Genomic DNA, 23,262 nt, shown 5'->3' on the forward strand with positions numbered 1-23,262 from the left:
TCGGTGAGTTGGTTTCTCTTCTATTTTTAAGTTTCTAAGGTGAATGGTGAGGAAACCTTCGTCCTAACAAAACATAAGCCCCAAACAAAATAGAATAAAAAGCAAAATAAAAATAACTAAAAATCATGCTCAGACTTGGTTCCTTACAATCATTAATATATGTATACAATATTTATATATTATGTGAACCAATTATTTTGTCTTTCTTTTCTCCCCTTGTAAAGGCACAAGTCAAATCAACAAAAATCTGTATAAAATAAAAAGACATTGAAAAACCCTAAAAAGACAAGACATAAAATACTGCAAAATAATATTACAGAATCAGTTGGATATATTTAATAAATTGTTTTGTAATTTATAAGTAGAACACTTGAAAGAATATAGTATCTGTATTACAATAAACTGCATAGATTTTTTAAAAAGTGATCTTTTTGAAAAGATTCTATCCTTGCATAACAGTGTCTTATACCTTTTTATCCTATTATAGAGTCTGAACATGTATTGATGTAAAGTTGAACTTCATGTCAGTAGCAAGTTCTATTTTAAAAGGAATGTTATCATCATGTGGACTGTTTGTTATTATGACTACTTCAGATATAGATTTCTCAACAGGATTTTTCATTAAAACTTAATGAAGTTTTTTGAACTGATCTGCAGACAGTAACAGTATCAGAATTTAGTTTTGTCTAAATAAACCTCAAGAATCTCAAAACTGGTTGCAAATCTTTATCCAATTTTTTTATATTTCAGATTTACTTGGGTAAAAATCAAAATTAGTTGTATTAAAACAAATTTAATTCCTAAGGTATCTGTGTTTAGTAGAATTTATTGTTCATACAGTTACAGAAATGACTGGATCAATCTTTGAAATTCTCTCTTCTGTCTTGAAATGTTTTCAATAATAAATAGTGCTTTAATAATCTCTAATTATAATAGCTCAGCAATATGAATATTTATAATCTGAATATAGAATGTACTATAGTTGTCAGCACATCAAATTAGTTGATTAAAATAATTAATTATTTATTTTATTCAGTAGAATAACAATTTCCAAACATCTTCTCTTGTTATTGTGAGTATATGAATTTTGTTTGTTATTACCTTAATATATTTTAGAAAAATTATTTTGTTTTTATTGTAATTGTTTTATACATCCACTGAGAAGATATTGTATATCTTTATTGTCTACCTCTTAGTGTATACTAATGAATAAGGCTGGAACTTTAGACAGAAATTTTTAAAGAAGGCCAATAAAAATTGAAAATTGTTTAATGATTTTAAGTTAAACTGCAGATTTCCTTTCTCTTGGTAGGAAGTGTGTTTAAAAATGTTATACCAGATCTGTGTCAACTAATTATAGACCAATATCTTTAATTAATGTATTTAGAAACATTTTTTCTTGTATTTTGGTAAACCATCTGAATCTCTGGATTGAAGAATTTACCAAATTGGGATTTTCTTTAAAAACAGAGGAGTTGGCTATAATCTTTTTACTTTACAGGGAATTAGGCAGTTAACATTATCAAGAAAATATCATAAGTTATATGTAGGATTTATTGATTTTGAAAAAAAGCATTTGATTCTGTAGATGAAGATATTTTATGGTGGAAACTTGCTAAGAGAGTCATCTCCAATTCATTTATTAATCTACTGAAATAGCTATTTTCTAACACTAATTACATTGTATCTTATCAGAATGGATTCTTGGACATTGAATAAGGGTTTACATCAGGGTGAACCCAAGTATTAATTTATTTATAAATGATATTCTGTATTTTATACAGGAAAAAGGAATTGTATTGTCCTTGCTCTGCTATGATATGATGTTAATAATTATTATTAATCATGTAAAGTACTAAGTTATTTTTATGCCTTTTACAATGATTAGCAACATGACTTTGTGCTGGAAATAGCCGTTACCTAATGGGTACTTTATGCGGATTCGCGCTAATGTGCCAGGCCTGGACTTTAAGCTTGCACCAAAAGAAATAATGACAAAGTTAGTCAAAAAACAATCCAGTATTTAATAATAATTCTAGTAATAACTATGTACAAAATTTAGTAACAGTCAACAACAAATTTATTTAAAGAAAAAATCAATAAGAATCAACCCGACAAAAACTCAAATCACTCTATTTGCTAACTTAAATCTATTCCCCTTTGGTCACGCGACAAAAAATTCAAAGACTTAACTTATGTACAACAATTCTTACGAACTAAGGTCCTAATCGTCACCTTGATATACTAAGCACCTTTTTCCTCAACTCTCAAGACTTTCTAATCTTTGATCCACAAATCTAATAACTTCAAATCGCCTTGAAACCACTTTATCGCTATCGGACACCTCTTGTCGTTTGCTGCTACGAAGCTCACCACGCTTGTTGCTAACAGAAGCTCACCTCGGTCATCATCATTTGAGGTTTGTTCTTTATACTATGAGGTGACATCACAATTCTCATTGAGATCACTCCCCTCATTTACATACTTATCGCTAACAGTAAACTTTCCCTTTCTGCCTGGCAGCCTATTTCCCGACAATTCTCACTAACCTTTTACATTATTCTTTTTTACAATTTTTCATGATGTTTTATTCTTTAAGGTTTAGCAAGTTCCTAAGTTGTGCTTGTGGGATATCACCCCCTTTTTTCTCGGTGCGGACTTACATTTTTCGCTCGGGAATGCAAGTGTGTGTGAGTTTTTTCTACTATGTTTTTTTTTTTTGTTGAGTTGGTTCTCTTTCTTCTATTTTTAAGTTTCTAAGGTGAATGGTGAGGAAACCTTCGTCCTAACAAAACATAAGCCCCAAACAAAATAGAATAAAAAGCAAAATAAAAATAACTAAAAATCATGCTCAGACTTGGTTCCTTACAATCATTAATATATGTATACAATATTTATATATTATGTGAACCAATTATTTTGTCTTTCTTTTCTCCCCTTGTAAAGGCACAAGTCAAATCAACAAAAATCTGTATAAAATAAAAAGACATTGAAAAACCCTAAAAAGACAAGACATAAAATACTGCAAAATAATATTACAGAATCAGTTGGATATATTTAATAAATTGTTTTGTAATTTGTAAGTAGAACACTTAAAAAGAATATAGTATCTGTGTTACAATAAACTGCATAGATTTTTTAAAAAAAATAATATTTTTGAAAAGATTCTATTATTGCATAACAGTGTTTTATACCTTTTTATCCTATTATAGAGTCTGAACATGTATTGATGTAAAGTTGAACTTCATGTCAGTAACAAGTTCTATTTTAAAAGGAATGTTATCATCATGTGGACTGTTTGTTATTATGACTACTTTAGATATAGATTTCTGAACAGGATTTTTCATGAAAACTTAATGAAATTTTTTGAACTGATCTGCAGACATTAACAGTATCAGAATTTAGTTTTGTCTAAATAAACCTCAAGAATCTCAAAACTGGTTGCAAGTCTTTATCCAATTTTTTTATATTTCAGATTTACTTGGGTAAAAATCAAAATTAGTTGTATTAAAACAAATTTAATTCCTAAGGTATCTGTGTTTAGTAGAATTTATTGTTCATACAGTTACAGAAATGACTGGATCAATCTTTGAAATTCTCTCTTCTGTCTTGAAATGTTTGCAATAATAAATACAGCTTTAATAATCTCTAATTATAATAGCTCAGCAATATGAATATTTATAATCTGAATATAGAATGTACTATAATTGTCAGTATATCAAATTAGTTGATTAAAATAATTAATTATTTATTTTATCCAGTAGAATAACAACTTCCAAACATCTTCATGAAATCAAAAACGACAACTTTCTAAATATTTGACTTTTTTGAAGAAAATTTGAAGTTGTAAATGTAATCAATGTTTTTTCTGCTATGATTAAAGATCAATCTTATACAATTTATATAATTTGATAACTTTTTCCATGAAATATAGCTTATAAAATAAAATCTTTTGATAAATTACAATGAAACATGTCACTCAGATTTGTAATATAATTTTTTTTCTTTTTAGATAATCTCTCTACAAATTTCCAGTATACTTTTAATATGTCAAAAAATGAAGATAAACATTTTACAAAAATTAATTTTATGAATGTTCCTGTCAAGCCGGATGTAGATGTTGAGTTAACTATAAAATGTTCTGATAGTGCTCTTATAAATATAACAGTTTCATCTTGTGAGTTAATTAAACAAAGTTTAGAAATAATGTTAAGCTATTTTCTAAATTAATTTTATATTCATATTTACAGTTTCCACGACTGAACGTTTACTTCGTGAAGGTGAAAAATGCAACAATTTTAAAGTGCAGTTTTCTCATGATGACTATATATTTGGAACAGACAATACAACTTTTTATGTTCGTGTATTTGGATTTAGTACACCATTTCTGTTGCAGATATCATTTTCACAGCATAGAACATTAGATCTGTTGCAATTCTTCATCACATTTTCAAGGTATTTAAATAAGCTTAGATTTCAATATTTTTTTTACAATTAATTTGAATTAATTAGACTGATGCATTAGATGTGAAGTAATACTAATTTTTAATCATAAAATCTGGTTAATTAAATGATATAGAATGCTTTCAACATTAAACTAACACAATAGACATTGCATTTTTTCTAAAACAGAATAGTAATACATAAATAACAGCGAAGAAGAATGATAACACAAATGAACAATAATTAAAGATTCAGAAATGTGGATGATGAGTTTTACAATTTACCAAAACCTATAAATATTGGGTTCTTGTATGTAATCAGTTCACTTTCTGTCTGGAATTTCAGTAATAGTGATGGAACTGTGTTTGTTATATAATTCCAATTTATAGTTTTTTTTCTTTGTTTACTCCCTCACCAACCACTGACACTTCTCCGATTGTTTTGACAAAAATTCTCTGCTTGCAGAATAAAAGTATTTTGGATGGTGTTAGAGCCACTACATGATGAACTCAGACTTCAGAGTTGTTCATGCAGTGGCTCTTGTCTCCCAACATTTCTGTTTTCCAAGACTTTATTTAAAGTGCCAAACAAGTGATTAATGCACAATTACAGATCCAGACTGTATGTGAGATGATCCAGAATTTCCTATGTAAGTCTGATGATTGCCTCCACTATGTTCAGGACTGTGCTCTGACACTAGTCAAAATACTTTTGTTTTGCACACACATCATCATTGCTAAAACAACAGGAGAAGTGTCAGTATGTGGAGTGGAAGTACTGAGAGAAAAAAACATAAATTGGACTCTTAACACACATTTTCATTGTCATTACTGAAATTTGAGACAGAAGTTGAATTGGTCTTGTATTTATATAAAAATCTGATATGTTGGATTTTCTTTACTGTGTTTGGTTAATAAGTAAAGCTGAATATTTATCAAACAATCAAGTTAATGTATCAATGTATTGGAGTGAGTATCCCAAAGCATAGATTTTTGATGGCCAGATGGCAGAGCAGTTGGATGGAGCCTGCTTCTTTGGGAACCTGGGATCAAATCCAGACAGGTTGAAAAAGCCCCAGGAATTTTTCAATTGGAGGTCCATCTGGATATGTTGGGCCTTGTCCCTCACCACCTGGTTTTCCCATTGTGGGCCTGGCTGCACCCATAATGGGCTTTCTAAAAGAAACCCTCTTAGTGCCCACAGGGCAAAAATAGTTTTAAAAAAGCATAGATTTAAATTCCACAAAACATTTATGGTAGTGAAGAAGAAAAAATATGGACAATATATAAAAGATACCACCATTTTCTCAGAATTTGCCTGAAAATTAGCTACAGTTTGAGCCAAATCAGTTTTAGTTTGATGTACAAGTTATTCTACAAACTGATTCAACTCAATTTATGGTCATTTATATTGTAGACTGGTACAAAGCTTTCATTTTTTTTACTATTATTATGGTATCAATTAGAATATAAAAATCTACAAAAAATTATTGTAAAAGTCTTAGACTTGAGGCAGAATACTGGGGATGAAAGACTCTAGTCATTTCTTTTAAACTCCTATTCCTGTTATAATTATTTACCAAAAAAAAAACTCTCTTCTCAATCATATATTTCTTCATATTTATTGGGTATATGGTGTGTTGACATTGTGACTGAATTGTTATCAAAATCCAACACATTATTTCTGTATCACTTTATATGCTAGAACCAATAATTCAACTGTACAAACGGAAATCTGAGCAATTCCTCTGAGCACAAAATTTGTATATTAAGATGGAATTTTTCTTCCAACAGAAGATTTTTTTTTTCTTGTTTTGGTAAAAAGTTTTTGACTCTTGAGGAATAAGAGGCTGACAGCTGGATGATTGAAAAATTGCAAAGTTCAAGAAAGCATTTTTACTTGACATTGCTAATTCATCATAAAATATAAACTAGAAGCTTCCTGACTTCTGCCATTCACTGTATATAATAATGATCATGGACAAAAGAAAAAAGAGAACATCATTAAACATGTTATAGGGATAAATTCAAACAATGATTATTCATCAGAATAGATTGTTTATTCAGAAATGTATATATGTAGGTACGGTACATAAAATTTTTGATAAAAATAAGTTTAGAAAATGTTTTTTAATGCAAAATAGTTCTACAAATGCAGAAGTTAAAAACAAATTAATTATAATTTTTTGAATTAGTTTATAAACCACACATTGTTGCATTGCATTAGCAAAATCAGATTATTTATTAATTTATACATTTAGACTAGATATAAATGCAGTGGTACCTCATACTTCAAATATAATTTATTTCAGGAGGCCATTTGAACTCTAAATTGGTTGAAGTCAAAACAATTTTCCTGATTAGAAATAATAGAAAGTGAATTAATTTGTTTCCAGATTCTAAACATTAACTAGTTTAATAAACTTTGCTAGAAAATACATAATTTAAGGTAAAAAAAAACAATTAAATGCTAAATGATAAATTAAAACATGAAAACTATAAATAAAATATATAAATATTGGATAATAGAATGAAAATTGAATTTTCTGTATTTTAGTGNACATAATTTAAGGTAAAAAAAAACAATTAAATGCTAAATGATAAATTAAAACATGAAAACTATAAATAAAATATATAAATATTGGATAATAGAATGAAAATTGAATTTTCTGTATTTTAGTGAGGAGTGATGATGCCATTCCTTAAGGTCACTACGCAGCTGCTTGGCTCTCTCATAAATAATTCTCTCAGAGATGATATCACCTGTCAATTGCTTTTCATTTATCCACACTAGGAGTTTTTTCATTTCCTCAACAAACATGCTACATCTCCTTTACTCACATTTGCTGCTTTTATTGTTTCCTTGTTCTTAAGAATGTTGAATACTAAGGATGCACCAATAAGCAAAATGGCCGATTACCAATTAATCATCCACGCATTATCGACCAATACTGACTAATTGGCCAATTAGTGTTAATAATTTATTGCATTAATAGTATGAGATCCTGGAGTTAATTATAACGTGAAAAAAACCCGTTTTTCTCCGCCTGGTATTTCCGTCTCCCTCGGGTTTGGTAAACAAGAGAATCAAATATCCTCGTAAAATCAACAATCTCTTCCTTTGTTTGGGAAAGTTTATAAAATAAATCTCAACACTTAATTGTTGATGTGTGGAAACTTCGACATTGTTTAAAAAGCTGAAGTGTTTCGGTGTTTAACAGAAACGATATATATTTCTAACTGCTGATATTTGGACAGCAACTACAAACAATTCTTCTTTTTTTAAGTGTAACAGCCCACTGGTTGAAGGATGATTTTCAGCAGGAAAGAGCTGTTTTTTTCCTTTTGAAGGTTCCCACAGCTACACGAATCAGTGAACAGATAAAAATTGTTCTTGAACAATATAAGTTGACAAGTGATAAGATATTCTTAGTACTGAGAGATTCTGCAGCAAATATGGTAGCTGGAATTAGGAATTGCAAGTTAGAAGCATTATCATGCTTTATATATACACTGTAGACACTAAACAAATGCATATTTTCTCAACAAGATGTGAAAACTATAATCACAGTTAATAGAAATATTGTCACACATTTTAACCATTCTGCTATAGCTGTAAGCAAATTGGAAAATTTGCAAGACAAGTTTGGTTTGCAGAAATACAAATTAATTCTAGATGTTCCTACTTGCTGGAATTCTACTTACTACATGTTGGAACTCTACTTACTACATGTTTATTTATTTATTTATTTATTTAGACATACTAGGCAAAGCCCATGATGCGGGGTATACAATAATTCGTTATATGTACCAGTACATTATACAAAAAAATATTATCATCCATCCATTATTACAGAGAAAATTAGCATATACATAAATCAAAACAAAATTTATACAAGTATTATTATAAACATCAAAAATGAATATCTGAAAGCCAAATATCCAAATATAAACATATAAAAGAAAAAGGATTCAATTATCTTATCCAAAATGTGGATAGTCTCCCAACACTTCTTAGCCACAAGCACACTTTTAAAGAAAAAACAAATGCCACCTTTCGGCAAAACAAATACTCCGATATGCAAAATAAACAACGATGTACGTCACTCCGTACAAGGGATCACTAAAACAAAATAAAAAATCAACAAAGATTACCTAAAAAATAATTTAATCTTTTGAACAAAATTAATTAAATCGAAATTACTTATATTAGTAATAAGTTCCAAAAAATTCTCCAACGAAATAATAGAAGTTCCAAACACACTTTCCCGAATTTTCTCTAACTTAGAACATTTAGCAATCACGTGAAAAGCATCCAATAGCTGATCATCCTTACAATACATGCAAATTTCTCTGCGATAATTCTGTAAAAAATTAAGGGAATTACATCTGATTTGCATTACTGTGGCACCAATATTAAAAGAAAAATTATTATTATAAAGCGAACAGTCAAAAAAAGATTTATTTAAGTGCTTGTACCAATCATTATAAGAGCTTGCATTAACTCGTTGATTCAAATCCATAATAAAATTATCAAAATAATTTAATTTCAAAATAGAACAACTATCATGCTTATTCAATAATTCATCAAAATTAATACCATTATTAACACAAATTTCCCTTAGACTTTTAGACCACAGAAAGTCCCTCTTATTAAGCACATAACACAAACAAACTCTGCTCCATCGTTTTTCATCCAATGCAATAGTCCTAAAAGTCCAGTTCAAACATTTATTCAATAATGTAAAAGACAGAGGTAATAACTAACATTCCATAAAAATCAAATAATTTGGGGTGCAACGAGACAAACCAAATAACTTTTTTATAAAATTAACCAGAACCGGATCCAATTTGTCATATTGATATCCCCAAACCTCAGATGCATACAACATAGATGATTTAACAATTGAATTGAAAATCCTTAGACAATCTTTCAAATTTCGCAATTTCGCCGATCTACACATTTGAATAACTCTATCAGTTTTAACAAAGGCATTCTTTTTAACAGTCTGAATATGATATTTAAATTTACCATTAAATCTGAATACAACACCCAGATATTTATATTGGGATTGGGATATTGGGATATTATACCTGTATTACATCATTCCTAAACCACCATTTATCCAATTTAGCAAGTTTACCACCATTACGGAAAACAACAACTTTAGATTTTATAATATTTCAGCTCATATTATTTTCTAGTAAATATTTGTCCAAAATATTAATAAATCCTTGTAAGCCTCTAACTGAGTCGGCAATTAAAACTATATCATCTGCATAGGCCAATATTTTAATGTTAATGCCATTCACCTCGATACCTTCATAGTCAGAATTAGTTATTTGTTCAATTAAATCATTTAAATATACACTAAACAAAACAGGACTTAAAACACAGCCCTGTTTAACACCAGTAACAGTGAAANTTATATTAGTAATAAGTTCCAAAAAATTCTCCAACGAAATAATAGAAGTTCCAAACACACTTTCCCGAATTTTCTCTAACTTAGAACATTTAGCAATCACGTGAAAAGCATCCAATAGCTGATCATCCTTACAATACATGCAAATTTCTCTGCGATAATTCTATAAAAGAAAAAGGATTCAATTATCTTATCCAAAATGTGGATAGTCTCCCCTACTTACTACATGTTGGAACTCCAAAAAGTCCTTGTCATATATACTATAGATAATAAAATTTCTATGTTGAGCCCATATCAGTGGTCTCTTGTTGAAAAAATTGTTCTACTTTTAAAACCATTCAAAGAAATTACTGTGGAAGCCAGCAAATGAGAAATCACCTCATCTTTAATAATTCCCACAATAGACTCTGAAATTATTCGTATCAAAAGCAAAGAACAGTAGTTCCTTTAGTGACATTAATACCACAATAAAAGAACTAGAAAATCTAATAAAAAAAAGATTTTTAGCATATATAGAAAACAAGTCTTTATGCTTGTCATGTTAGATCTAAGATTCAAAATGAAATTTCAAAAAGAGGATATGGTAGAGGTAATAAAAATATGGGCAGTTGATAGCTTAGATGATGTTGATTCAAAATCTCAATAAGAATTAAATTTTGAAGCTTCTACTTCTGGAGATGATCAAGATGGAGATGAATCTCTAAGTTTTTCTGATATATTTGATGAATTAGCTTCTGGCAAACAAAAGAATGAAGAATATCATGTTTTTAAAAAGAAAGAAAAAAACGAAAGAAACAAATAAACATTTCGATCAAGAATTAGAAACATATTTACATTTACCCCATAAACAAAGACATCGTGACCTATTTTTGTGGTGGAGTAGTTCAAAAGAACTTTTTCCTAATTTGAGCAAAATAGCTTTGAAATATTTAAGTGCCCCAGCATCTTCCATTGAAAGTGAAAGAATTTTCAGCACTGGAGGTAACATTGATGAGCCGGCAAGAAATAGGTTAGGCCTTGAAAATGGTGAAATTCTCATGTTTTTGCATTACAATTTAAGGGTTTTACAGTTTGAATATTAAATTTTTATTTGTTTTATATGTTTAAAGTTTAAACTTTAAATAAAAGAGATAGTTTTGAATAGGTTATATTATACCTTATAATATGTATCGATAAAAGGAATAATTTGAATTGTAAAATTTTTTTAATATTCAGTTTGTCATGTAATAAATAATAAATATATAACAAAAATGTATTATTTTTTATTACTAGCATTATATGTAACATTCTAACGAAAATACCAAAATGCAAAATTGGCCGCTTATCAAAACCGATTAATCAGCAAAGTGGCCAATACAGCTGATTACCAATTATTTACTGATTAATTGGTGCATCCTTATTAAATACCATTGACTTTGACATTTTAAACATGGTCACTAGATCCACCATATACATATTGCTTTCATGCTTCACGATAAGTTTCTTTTTTACCACCTCAATTGTCAATATTACAACCTTCCTAGGCTTCATTGCTTCCACACACTTCTTGCATGTCATAGTTAGATAGGGGTTATATATATATAATCAAACACATCAAAAATGAAGAAAAAAAAAAGTACTGTGAAAGCATCTATTGCATTACCTTGTAAAAGGTAATGCAATAGATGCTTTTACAGTGAGAGCAAGAGATCATTTGGGTGCACAACAGATAGTGTTTATGCAGTGAGTGCATTTTTTGCATGTGCAGTTTGAACTTAGAAGCATTGTTCAAACTCGAGATTAAATTTCTCTGAAATTTAGTGTTTGAAGTCTAGAACATTCAAAGTTAGAGTTGTTTGAAGTATGAGGTATCACTGTACTTAGGTATTGTCTCTGTGTNTGTACTTAGTTATTAAATAAATATTATATATTTATAATTTTAAAATTTTAAAAAATATCTTAAAATTATTCTTCTTGTCTAGTTGCTTCTTATCTCTCCTAATTATTGCTGCAGTTTTTTGGAAAATTAAACAAAAATATGATCTTTATAGAAGAAGACAGGTAATTGAAAATTTGTTTAATTGAAATAATATTTAATAATTTATTTTGTATTTATTTTTTTAATTAATAATTCTGCAATTGTTTAATAATAATCATTATTGTCAGCGGCTATTTGTGGAAATGGAACAAATGGCCAGTCGTCCTTTTGCAGGTGTAGCTTTGGAGATAGAAAAGCGTGCTCAGTTTGCATCTGATAATAATGTACTAGACGGGAGAAAGAAAGTAAGTATTATTAATTTTTCTTGTTTACAAATTTTAATTATTTAGAAAATACTGTTAGGAGAGAGAGAAAGGAATTTCTGTCACTATTTTTTGTTAATTGTATCCTGTTTAAAATTCCTGTAATATATTGCTCCTGTAGTAATTAACTGTTTATTAGAAAAACTTTAAATTTAATATATGATGCATGCAATGCCATAATGTTGTAAATGCCAAAAAATAAACTTTTCAGGAGAGATAAAAAACACTTTTTCTAATGAATGAATTCCTTCAAGTCTTGAAGGAAAATGATAAAAATCTCACTGTTACAAATTCTCTGGAATAACAAAATGATGTAAACATAAGCTGGAGCATTTTAAGTGCCAAAGTCACAGGACTTGTACTTCGGTGCTTAAAACCTTATGGTTTGCATTTACATAAATTCAACTTAAAAATACAACCACTTACAGCACCAGTATCACCACAATATTTTTTTGCAGCAGAATGCATTGTGTTTAGAATTTATTTCTTCAATAAAATGTATTTAGAGAAAAATGGCATTTACAACATTATGGCATTGCATGCTTTTTATATAAATAAAAATATACACGTCAGCAGGATGGGTAGAAAGTAACTAGGTACAGTCGACCCCCCCTATAACACTGTTGATTTTTCAGTTTTATATGAATTCCATGTTGTACGAGTCACTTAGATTTTACAAATACATGTTCCGGGCTGTGAACAGCTCACGTATTTATAAAATCTAAGTGACTTGTACAACATAGAATTCATATAAAACGGAAAAATCAACAGTGCTATAGGGGGATCGACTGTATTGAGAAATTGCTATAATTTTTGTAATAATAATAAAATCATAATAAAATTTGTGCATTCATGTATATTAATCAGTGGAATTTTATTATTCCTGTATTGGTGGTATGGGCAGTGATAGAGAGAGGTTGCATGTATAGTGGCAAAAAAGATGGCCGACCACTTTTCTATTCAGGAGTGAGTGCAGACTGCTGTACACTATGAGGTATGGAAATCAGTGGTTGCTGTTTCTAGAGATGGTGGCTTACATCATGTCACAATCTGTCCAGAAACAATCAAGAATTGTCATTTGAAACTAATGACCACAGTTTGGTTGTGGTTGCACAGAGAAATGGCTGTCCATTCATATCATGATCCCCAATCATTTGAGGAAGACGGTGTCAGTGCCTACATTGAATTTTAAGGTATGCATCCTTATTTTCACTTAATAAGGTACATGTCAAATAATTTTTATCTTTGTATTCAAAATATATAAATTATAGCATTTCTCAATGATTAGGTACTTTTTACCCATCCTGTATATCAGGTGTCACTACATGGAATGGCACAGGTGTGTTTTTCCACCTCTCACTCTCTGCTGGCATCCACTTCCACTCCACTTGGGTTTACAAACAAATTTATTATTTATTTAAGGTTACAAACAAATACAGTGTAAAAGATTCAACAACAAGTTGTGTAACTTTTCTGGCAAAAGAACTTAAAATTGTGTTGGCACCATCTGTTATGATATTTTATTCAAAAAAATAACTTTTATATTATTTATTACAATAAATAAAATTGTGTGTGGCGTCATCTGTTATGATATTTTATTCAAAAACTTTTATAATTTTATATTATAATAAACGGCAGAAAGCTTAACTTTCAGAGTAAAGATGGGTTTTATAAAAAATTGTAAATGCTAATAACGAGTAAAATTCTCATTTAGTCTGACCTCACTTAAGATACCTGAAAATGGTGAAATTCTCATGTTTTTGCATTACAATTTAAGGGTTTTACAGTTTGAATATTAAATTTTTATTTGTTTTATATGTTTAAAGTTTAAACTTNTTTATTTTTAATATTACCGATATGTCATCGAAAAGAAAACATGTTGTATTATCATTAAAAGACAAATTAAAGTATTTGTTTCGATTATCCGGATTTTTCCTTATCCGGACTACTTTCATCCCCAATTAGTTCGGATAATCGAGGTTCTACTGTATTTAGTCTATTTGTAAAAAAATAATGCAAGAATCTAACCCAACCAATAAACAAGATTTAAAAGAAAAACTTAAAAAGTTTGGTCTGAAATTAGTCTTGAACAATGTCAATCACTTATTGATAGTATGCCAAAAAGAATAAAATCTGTAATTCATAATAAATGAGATGTAAACATTAGAATAATAACAAGTAAAATCCTCATTTAGTCTGACCTCACTTAAGATATGATATATGATCCCCCTGTATTTTTCATCCTTGACCTTTCCTCACCAAAATTTAATAGCATCTGTAGCACTAGCTTGTAAGTAATTACCAAGTTCCTTGCTAAGGAGGTGATGCTTCATCGTAAGACACAATACCAGGCTACAGAAGAAGATTTAATAATTTAATGTTTTAATTTCTTAGGTTACATGAGCTACAATGTGATAGTACCAGTTGAACACAGAATCAACACATGTTTATACATAACAAGGTTTAAACCAGAAGTGAGGTTTTTGAGTCAGGTTACCAAGTCTGTTAAGTTCTTGGAGTTCCTCCTGGTGGTGACTTTTGGATTTATGACCAAAGGTGTCACCACAAAATTAATGCCCTTAATATATAAATATCCCTGCAAAACTTCAGAAATTCTCAACAAAAGCACAGGAGTTATTAAGCTTTGAAATGGGTGAACGAAATTGTGATTCACAAACATACATACACTAACATCTACATATACAGAAAAACTCTTGAATTTTTTTGCATTTCTTGATGTTTCAAGACCCGAGTCCAAAAATGTAAAAACCTTTGAATGTCATTTTTTGACTGATTGCTATACTTTCCATCTATTATACTCGTATACAACATCTGGGAAGGTAAAAAGAATGCCACAAGCAAATGACCACTAGACAAAACAGAAAAATAGCCACATCAGACTCAAATACTAGGTTATAGGAACAGCCAAGAGGTAAAGAAAAATAAAATTTAATACTTGTTCTTGTTCCGCTGCTGTTTTATTGAGTACTCTCATATGTACAATATCACTAGTTTTCGTATGGTTTAAGCCTGCTTGCATATCAATATGCAAGCAGCTCAAGCCATAACAACATTATTAAGGAGCTGCCACGTTTACTATGGCAGCTCCTTACATAATAATATATTGCTAGTGATCATGAGGTATTGCATTTTTATGGTATCCTAACTACCTATGTAATCATCAGCCATGCAGGAAATCCATATATATAGTCAGTTCAAAAAGTTTTTTGAGTAATTTAACTCCATTACAAAGTTCCAACCCTTGAATGATAATAACTAGGTGAAATAAGAAATTATGGAAAAATTAAAGAAGGATATATTTAGCCTGGTCTTTTAGCTATATTTTCTATTTTCATTTTAAAAAATTAATTTCTGAATAAAGTGTTAAAAAATCATAATTTATTACTTAAGTGAATAATAATCATAAAATTTAGGATATTTGAATTCACATTCAAAAAGTTTAGAATAATATGAATAAATTAATAAATATTGTCCAAATATAATTTGCATATAGTATTGTATGAATTGCAATTCAGAAATTGTCACAACACCATGGGGAAGAAACCACAATTAAGCCTGGATCAAAGAATCAAAATTATTGCTTTACATAAAGAAAATATTAAGTAAAAGAAAAAGCAAGAAAAGTGAATTGTTTACAATCTACAGTGCAAAAAATAATTCAAAAATTTAATGAATCTGAAAGTTTAATGCTAAATAAGGCACAGGTTATTCAAAATTACTTCAAAAACAACAAACATTATCACTTAGAAAAAGTTATAAAAGAAAATATACACGTGAGCTTGCAAAGGTGTTACAAGAAATCTGTGATTGAAAAACCAGTTTCAAAAACAATTATTTACAATTATTTGAAGGAGATGAGTTATAAAGAACCAAACAAAAAAAAAAGAAAAAAATTCATGTGACAAAAGAAAAAACAGTTAACCTGGGCCAAAAAATATGAGTTTTACACCTGAATAATTGCAAAAAATCATTTTTTGTGATGAAAGTATATTTTGTGTTGATTTGAATATTGGAGGAAAAGTTTGGTGCTTGAAATGTGAAACCAACAATCCAGATTGTTTATATCATTAAATTTTCCATTATAGTTATGGTGTGGAGTTCATTTGACTATAATGGACTTGAAAAATTGTGTTTTCTTAGTGAGACAGTAAATGGTGATGTGTATTGTAATATTTTAGAATATTTCCTCATTACAACGATTGAAGATCATTTTCAAGATGATATAATCTTTCAACAAAATGGAACTAAATGTCATCATGTTGAAAGAAAAAAGTCAAAGAATGGTACATCTAAAAGCTAAAGCTTTTGGATTGGCCTGGACACTCGCCAGATTTGTCCCCAATTAAAAATACAGTATAACCTCAATTATCCGGACCTCTATTATCCAGATTTTCGATTATCCGGATTGTTCAAAATAAACAAAAATTTTACGAATTTGCTGATTTGCACTTGGCGAATTACGACACCATTTATGTATGTGATGGAATGCATAACATTTTTTGTTTCAACAACATCTCACCTGGCACAGTGGTCGTAAACTCTTAAATATATTTTGCGTCATAATAAAAATATAACTTGACATATGTATTTATAAATAATTTATACTCAAATTACATCATTTCTATAACCAAGGGCGGCGTAAGGCATGGGCAACGTGGGCCACCACCTATGCCTCGCGGTCCGAAGGGCCTCGCGCCTCGAAGGTTTATCCATTACTTAAAAGCCAAGAACGCGACGAAAAAATTTTACTCGTCATAAAACAATAAATAGTTTGTAAAATTTTTATTCATGAAAATGCAGTTTCAACTGCTTTTTATTTTATAAAATCCGTCTTCTTGAGCTGCCAGAGGGCCTTTTAAACAATAGGTAGTCTTAGCGCTGGTCAGTAGTAGTCCAAATTCAATAAAACATTTGTATCTTGAAAATTTGATCACAATTTAAATACAGTATTTATTTTTAATATTACTGATATGTCATCGAAAAGAAAACATGTTGTATTATCATTAAAAGACAAATTAAAGTATTTGTTTCGATTATCCGGATTTTTCCTTATCCGGACTACTTTCATCCCCAATTAGTTCGGATAATCGAGGTTCTACTGTATTTAGTCTATTTGTAAAAAAATAATGCAAGAATCTAACCCAACCAATAAACAAGATTTAAAAGAAAAACTTAAAAAGTTTGGTCTGAAATTAGTCTTGAACAATGTCAATCACTTATTGATAGTATGCCAAAAAGAATAAAATCTGTAATTCATAATAAATGAGATGTAAACATTAGAATAAAATGTTCTAAAATTTATAACTTTTTACAGTTTATTTAGAAATTAATTTTTTAAATGAAAATATAACTAAAAGACCAGGCTAAATATATCCTTCTTTAATTTTTCTATAATTTTTCATTTCACCTGGTTATTGTCATTTAGGTGTTGGCACTTTAGGATGGAGTTAAATTATTCTAAATTTAAGAAATGTATATGAAATGTATATATAGTCAGTTTAAAAAATCTGACTATATATACATTTCAAGGATGTAGCCCATCATCATGGATAGAAATTACAGGAAAGAACTTTAGAAATTTAAAAATTAAATGAAGCACTATCAAGTGAAGAGTAGAGATTTAATAAAATTAAATTTTTGCATGTTTGATGCTCCTTATAACAAGGAATCTGGATGATCTGTAAAATCACACAACCATCTTCTAAGCTTGGAAATAGTCAAGCTTTATATAATTTTTGGTTTGATGTATATTCTTTTCCTAATTGCTATTTTAACATTTAAATTATTAACACATTTATTGCATCTTAATTTTTTGTTGTTTGTATTTACAATAGAGCATCGATTATTCGACCCCAATCAACCGTCACATTGGTTAACCAACTGCATTCTAGTCGGCAAATTCAAATGTCCGCTGGTGATGCAACGCTATAATATTTGGCTATGTCTTGGCCACTTTAATATTATTTTTGTAAAATTTTTGGTGTTATAGCTGGCAACACTGGCTCGACCACAAAAGGGATGCCAGTATTTAAACGAGGCTTAAGTTTCTAATTATGAGTGGTTGGTTGGTTTTGTAAGCCATAAAATAATTTAAAAATAATTTTTAACGACACAATAGCAACGATTATTATTTTAAAAAAAATTTGTTAGGCTTAACATTGATGAAAATTCACCGCGAAGTAGCTTAATAGCGATATACTAATATACTAATTACATGAGATATAATAATATACTATACTAATAATGTATTTTTTCATACTTTTCAGTTATCCGTTTTTTCAGTTATCCGACCAACCCCAGTCCCCAATTGAGTCGGATAATNAAGTAGGTTAATAGCGATATACTAATATACTAATTACATGAGATATAATAATATACTATACTAATAATGTATTTTTTCATACTTTTCAGTTATCCGTTTTTTCAGTTATCCGACCAACCCCAGTCCCCAATTGAGTCGGATAATTGATGCTCTACTGTATTATTATTATTATTATTATTATATTATGTGGTGGTGTTGGAATGTATTCTACATAGTATATATACCAGTGTCTAGTGCAATGCATGACTAAAGGCAAAGTCTCACTAGTCTACAGAAAACAATTGTTTTGTTTATGTGCTGTTTGTGTATTTATCTTTTTAAGAATTTCCTGAGTATGTGATATGTGTTTAGTACAGCAGTTGCTTTCAAACTACTGATTTCAGTTTGTAAAAATAGGAATTATAAAATCCAGGATGGAAATTCTTGGAAAATTACAAAAAAGACTACATTTAAAGTCTTTTACATGTTCCTTTCCAACTGTTGGAGCACAATCAACATTAGTAAAGTTAATCTTTCTTTATGGGTTCTCTGCTTACAAATATGCAAATTATAAACTTATAAATAATTTGCATATTTATAAGTGGAAAAGACTCTAAATATCAACTCCACTAATGTCGATTGTGTTCCAATGGTTGGAAATGAATGTGCAGAAAACTTCAAAATATTTTTGCAACAGTCTTTTTTATAATTTTACAAGCTTGGGATTTGAGTTTTATAAAGCTTCTTCTGTTATTTTTATCCACAACAATAAATCAAAATGCTTGAAATTATTTGGAAATTAGGGAAAGTATTCTGAATGTCTGCAGTTAAGCAGGAAAAAATGGATTTTGAGAATTGAGAAAGTGAATTTTAATTTACTTTAGTTTAGTTTACAAAAGTAAAATTACTTTGTTTACAAAGTATATGGATTGTATTTTATCAAAATATATTTAATTATCATTATTATTTCTTTTTAGAACCATCCTACACCAATAGCTCTTGAACCATGCTCAGGTGGCAAGGCAGCTGTGCTGTCACTTATAGTGAGAATGCCTCTTGGCAATGAAGACTATACTCCTGATGGTCAATCAGGTTTGGCCATAGCAAGTGCTTTAGTGTCATTGGGAACTCTGTGTAAGACTAGTACTGATGCAATCAAAGAGAGTGGTAAACTTGATAACTGGAAATCAAATTCAAATTCCAGTACTTGTATATAAAGAAAGATAACCTCATTCATCGACGTCATCATCCAACGGTGGATCATTATCATCGTCATCAGTCATCACCATCACCATCATTTTACCATCGTCATCTCATCTTTCTTGTGTTAATAATTGAGTTTTGTATGCTGCAAGTATTCTGCCTTTCGTCATTAATTTTATAATGTTAAAGAATGAATCAGTGATCCCAAGTTCTTTTTAGATGTAAATGTTTCAATTTTTAATTTACAGGATATAATTTCCACACACATACATACACACAGAATCTCACATTTTATCATAGAATTTTCATTGTCTAGTTTAATTTTTATAAATAATTAATGGTTAATAAAATATGAGGGATGTTCAAAAATTTTCCAGAAAATGTAAATAGAAAGATAGCAAATTGAATTTAATGTTTTATTTTTCAGTGTACATTCCATTTGAGTTAAATATTTTCCCATATGGTGTCACTACTCTTCTAAGCCCTTCATGTAGAAATTAGTGCTCTTTGATTCTAGTCACTGCACTACAAAACTTTCACTTGATGTAACAACCGCTAGTGAACACTTTTAAAGTCTTTATTATTTAAATTTTGGAATGAAAAGAAGACTGATGGGGCTTATTATTCTTTTTATTCATAAATTAGAAACATCAGTTAATTATAAATATAGCATTCTGTTTATGAATAATAATCACTTTCTGGGAACTTTTTGAATGCTCCACATATATACAATACAGGCATACCTCGACTTACGTCGTTTCGAGTTACGTCGTTTCCGATTATACGTCGTTTGTCAAAAAAGTATATGGAAAATTAAAAATCAAGTTTAAGTCATTTTACTCGACTTTACGTCTGTCCGCCACAAATATTGAAGTCATAATATCACTAGAAAAACGTTTAAAGCACATAAAATCACATTAAAATATATACAAGTATGTACTGTATTTACAGTACTGTACATGCATTCGTGAATTTAGATTACTTTTTTTCTGTACTATATTAAAAAACTGAAATTTATTTGTTTGTAAGCTTAAAATAGATTTTTATTAGCCATATATTATTAAAAATGCATTAATAGATAAAATACAGAACCGGGAATGGTAATTTACGGTTTAGCCTAGTGACAAGTAGATTCGGAGACAAGTAAATTCGACTTACGTCGTTCTCCTGGAACCAATTACCGACGTAAGGCGAGGTATACCTGTACATGTGTACTGTATGTTCATAGATTTGTAGTTTTCGTTTTCAAATTAAATGAAATTGCTGATATTTCAGTAAACAAAATTATAAAATCTAGATAGATATACATACACATTCCATATTTAAATGATACAAATCTGTTGAGTATGAACAAATTATTAATTTATATATATATATATAAATTTTCATAAAATAATACTTTATATATCAAAAATAGAGTATAAATTGTCTTAATTTTTAATACTTAAAAAAATTAACATTTGAAAACTAATACGACTTGAAAGAAGACTTTTGTAGATGAATTTAAACATGAAACATGAGAAAAATTGATTGTGAAGTGTTAAAAAAACAATTATTCAAAGTAAAAATTTAATAAATTTGTAATATTTTCCTATTATTATTACCTGAAAATATGTTTTTTGAAATATATTTTTATACGTTTCATTTTAAATTGATTGTGTAATATTGAAATTAACTTAATTTTTAGAAACTTCAAAAACATCAATTCAAATTATACAAAAACCATGCTTCATTAGAACAAATTTTTTTATGTTTAAAATTGAAGCAAGTCATTCTGGCTCATGTTTAGTGGTTTTAAATGAAGAATAATAAATGGTAACCTTCTAAATAAATTAAAAATGTTAATATTTAACAAATTTTCACAATTCTAAAATGCAAACAATTTAAGTTTTAAATATTTAACACATTTGGATTATTTTCTAGAAGAATGAAATTTAATAAGCTGCAAAAAAAAAAAAAAATATTAAGTCTCCAAAGGGGAGCCAGAAAGGTTCAAAAGTGCTTGTACTTCAAATATTTATAACTTTACTCTGATAAAGCATAGTTTAGTATAATTATATCATTTGTTTTCCACTAAAAAACATATCATATTAATTAAAATTTAATAATTATAAGTTCTTTAACCAATTTTCTTCATTTAATCAAAGAAAGAATTTCATTAATGTAAGCTTAACGTGTATATTGAAATACGAACTGCACATTATAGTTTTGTAGTTATGAAAATTACATTACCGACAATCAATTTATTGCAATAAACATGTGATATATATATATACATATACACACAAACACATACACACATATACATATATATATATCCGTTTTTTCAGTTATCCANTCCTGGAACCAATTACCGACGTAAGGCGAGGTATACCTGTACATGTGTACTGTATGTTCATAGATTTGTAGTTTTCGTTTTCAAATTAAATGAAATTGCTGATATTTCAGTAAACAAAATTATAAAATCTAGATAGATATACATACACATTCCATATTTAAATGATACAAATCTGTTGAGTATGAACAAATTATTAATTTATATATATATATATAAATTTTCATAAAATAATACTTTATATATCAAAAATAGAGTATAAATTGTCTTAATTTTTAATACTTAAAAAAATTAACATTTGAAAACTAATACGACTTGAAAGAAGACTTTTGTAGATGAATTTAAACATGAAACATGAGAAAAATTGATTGTGAAGTGTTAAAAAAACAATTATTCAAAGTAAAAATTTAATAAATTTGTAATATTTTCCTATTATTATTACCTGAAAATATGTTTTTTGAAATATATTTTTATACGTTTCATTTTAAATTGATTGTGTAATATTGAAATTAACTTAATTTTTAGAAACTTCAAAAACATCAATTCAAATTATACAAAAACCATGCTTCATTAGAACAAATTTTTTTATGTTTAAAATTGAAGCAAGTCATTCTGGCTCATGTTTAGTGGTTTTAAATGAAGAATAATAAATGGTAACCTTCTAAATAAATTAAAAATGTTAATATTTAACAAATTTTCACAATTCTAAAATGCAAACAATTTAAGTTTTAAATATTTAACACATTTGGATTATTTTCTAGAAGAATGAAATTTAATAAGCTGCAAAAAAAAAAAAAAATATTAAGTCTCCAAAGGGGAGCCAGAAAGGTTCAAAAGTGCTTGTACTTCAAATATTTATAACTTTACTCTGATAAAGCATAGTTTAGTATAATTATATCATTTGTTTTCCACTAAAAAACATATCATATTAATTAAAATTTAATAATTATAAGTTCTTTAACCAATTTTCTTCATTTAATCAAAGAAAGAATTTCATTAATGTAAGCTTAACGTGTATATTGAAATACGAACTGCACATTATAGTTTTGTAGTTATGAAAATTACATTACCGACAATCAATTTATTGCAATAAACATGTGATATATATATATACATATACACACAAACACATACACACATATACATATATATATATATATATATATTTTCAAACAATATGTAAATAAATATATATCAATATTTAAAGAAAATATACAATAATGAATCAGATATAAAGTATTTAAAATTTAACAGTAA

General features: G+C 28.4%; 1 protein-coding gene across 2 annotated transcripts in view; it reads left to right on the plus strand.

Annotated features, from left to right (window-relative positions):
- The window catches only part of LOC111639165 (attractin-like protein 1), an 83,270-nt gene extending 62,857 nt beyond the window's left edge, over positions 1-20,413 (plus strand). For both annotated transcript variants that reach the window (XM_023384965.1, XM_023384966.1), the window contains 5 exons: positions 4,013-4,177; positions 4,251-4,455; positions 11,827-11,905; positions 12,011-12,127; positions 19,445-20,413. In XM_023384965.1, the coding sequence (XP_023240733.1) occupies positions 4,013-4,177; positions 4,251-4,455; positions 11,827-11,905; positions 12,011-12,127; positions 19,445-19,684 (806 nt within the window). In that variant the 3' untranslated portion in view covers positions 19,685-20,413. The remainder of the gene's footprint in view (positions 1-4,012; positions 4,178-4,250; positions 4,456-11,826; positions 11,906-12,010; positions 12,128-19,444) is intronic.
- Positions 20,414-23,262: the final 2,849 nt, after the last annotated feature.

Source organism: Centruroides sculpturatus, unplaced genomic scaffold (assembly GCF_000671375.1).
Source record: "Centruroides sculpturatus isolate CEXI.00-Female unplaced genomic scaffold, Cexi_2.0 scaffold1206, whole genome shotgun sequence".
Classification (NCBI taxonomy): Eukaryota; Metazoa; Arthropoda; class Arachnida; order Scorpiones; family Buthidae; genus Centruroides; species Centruroides sculpturatus.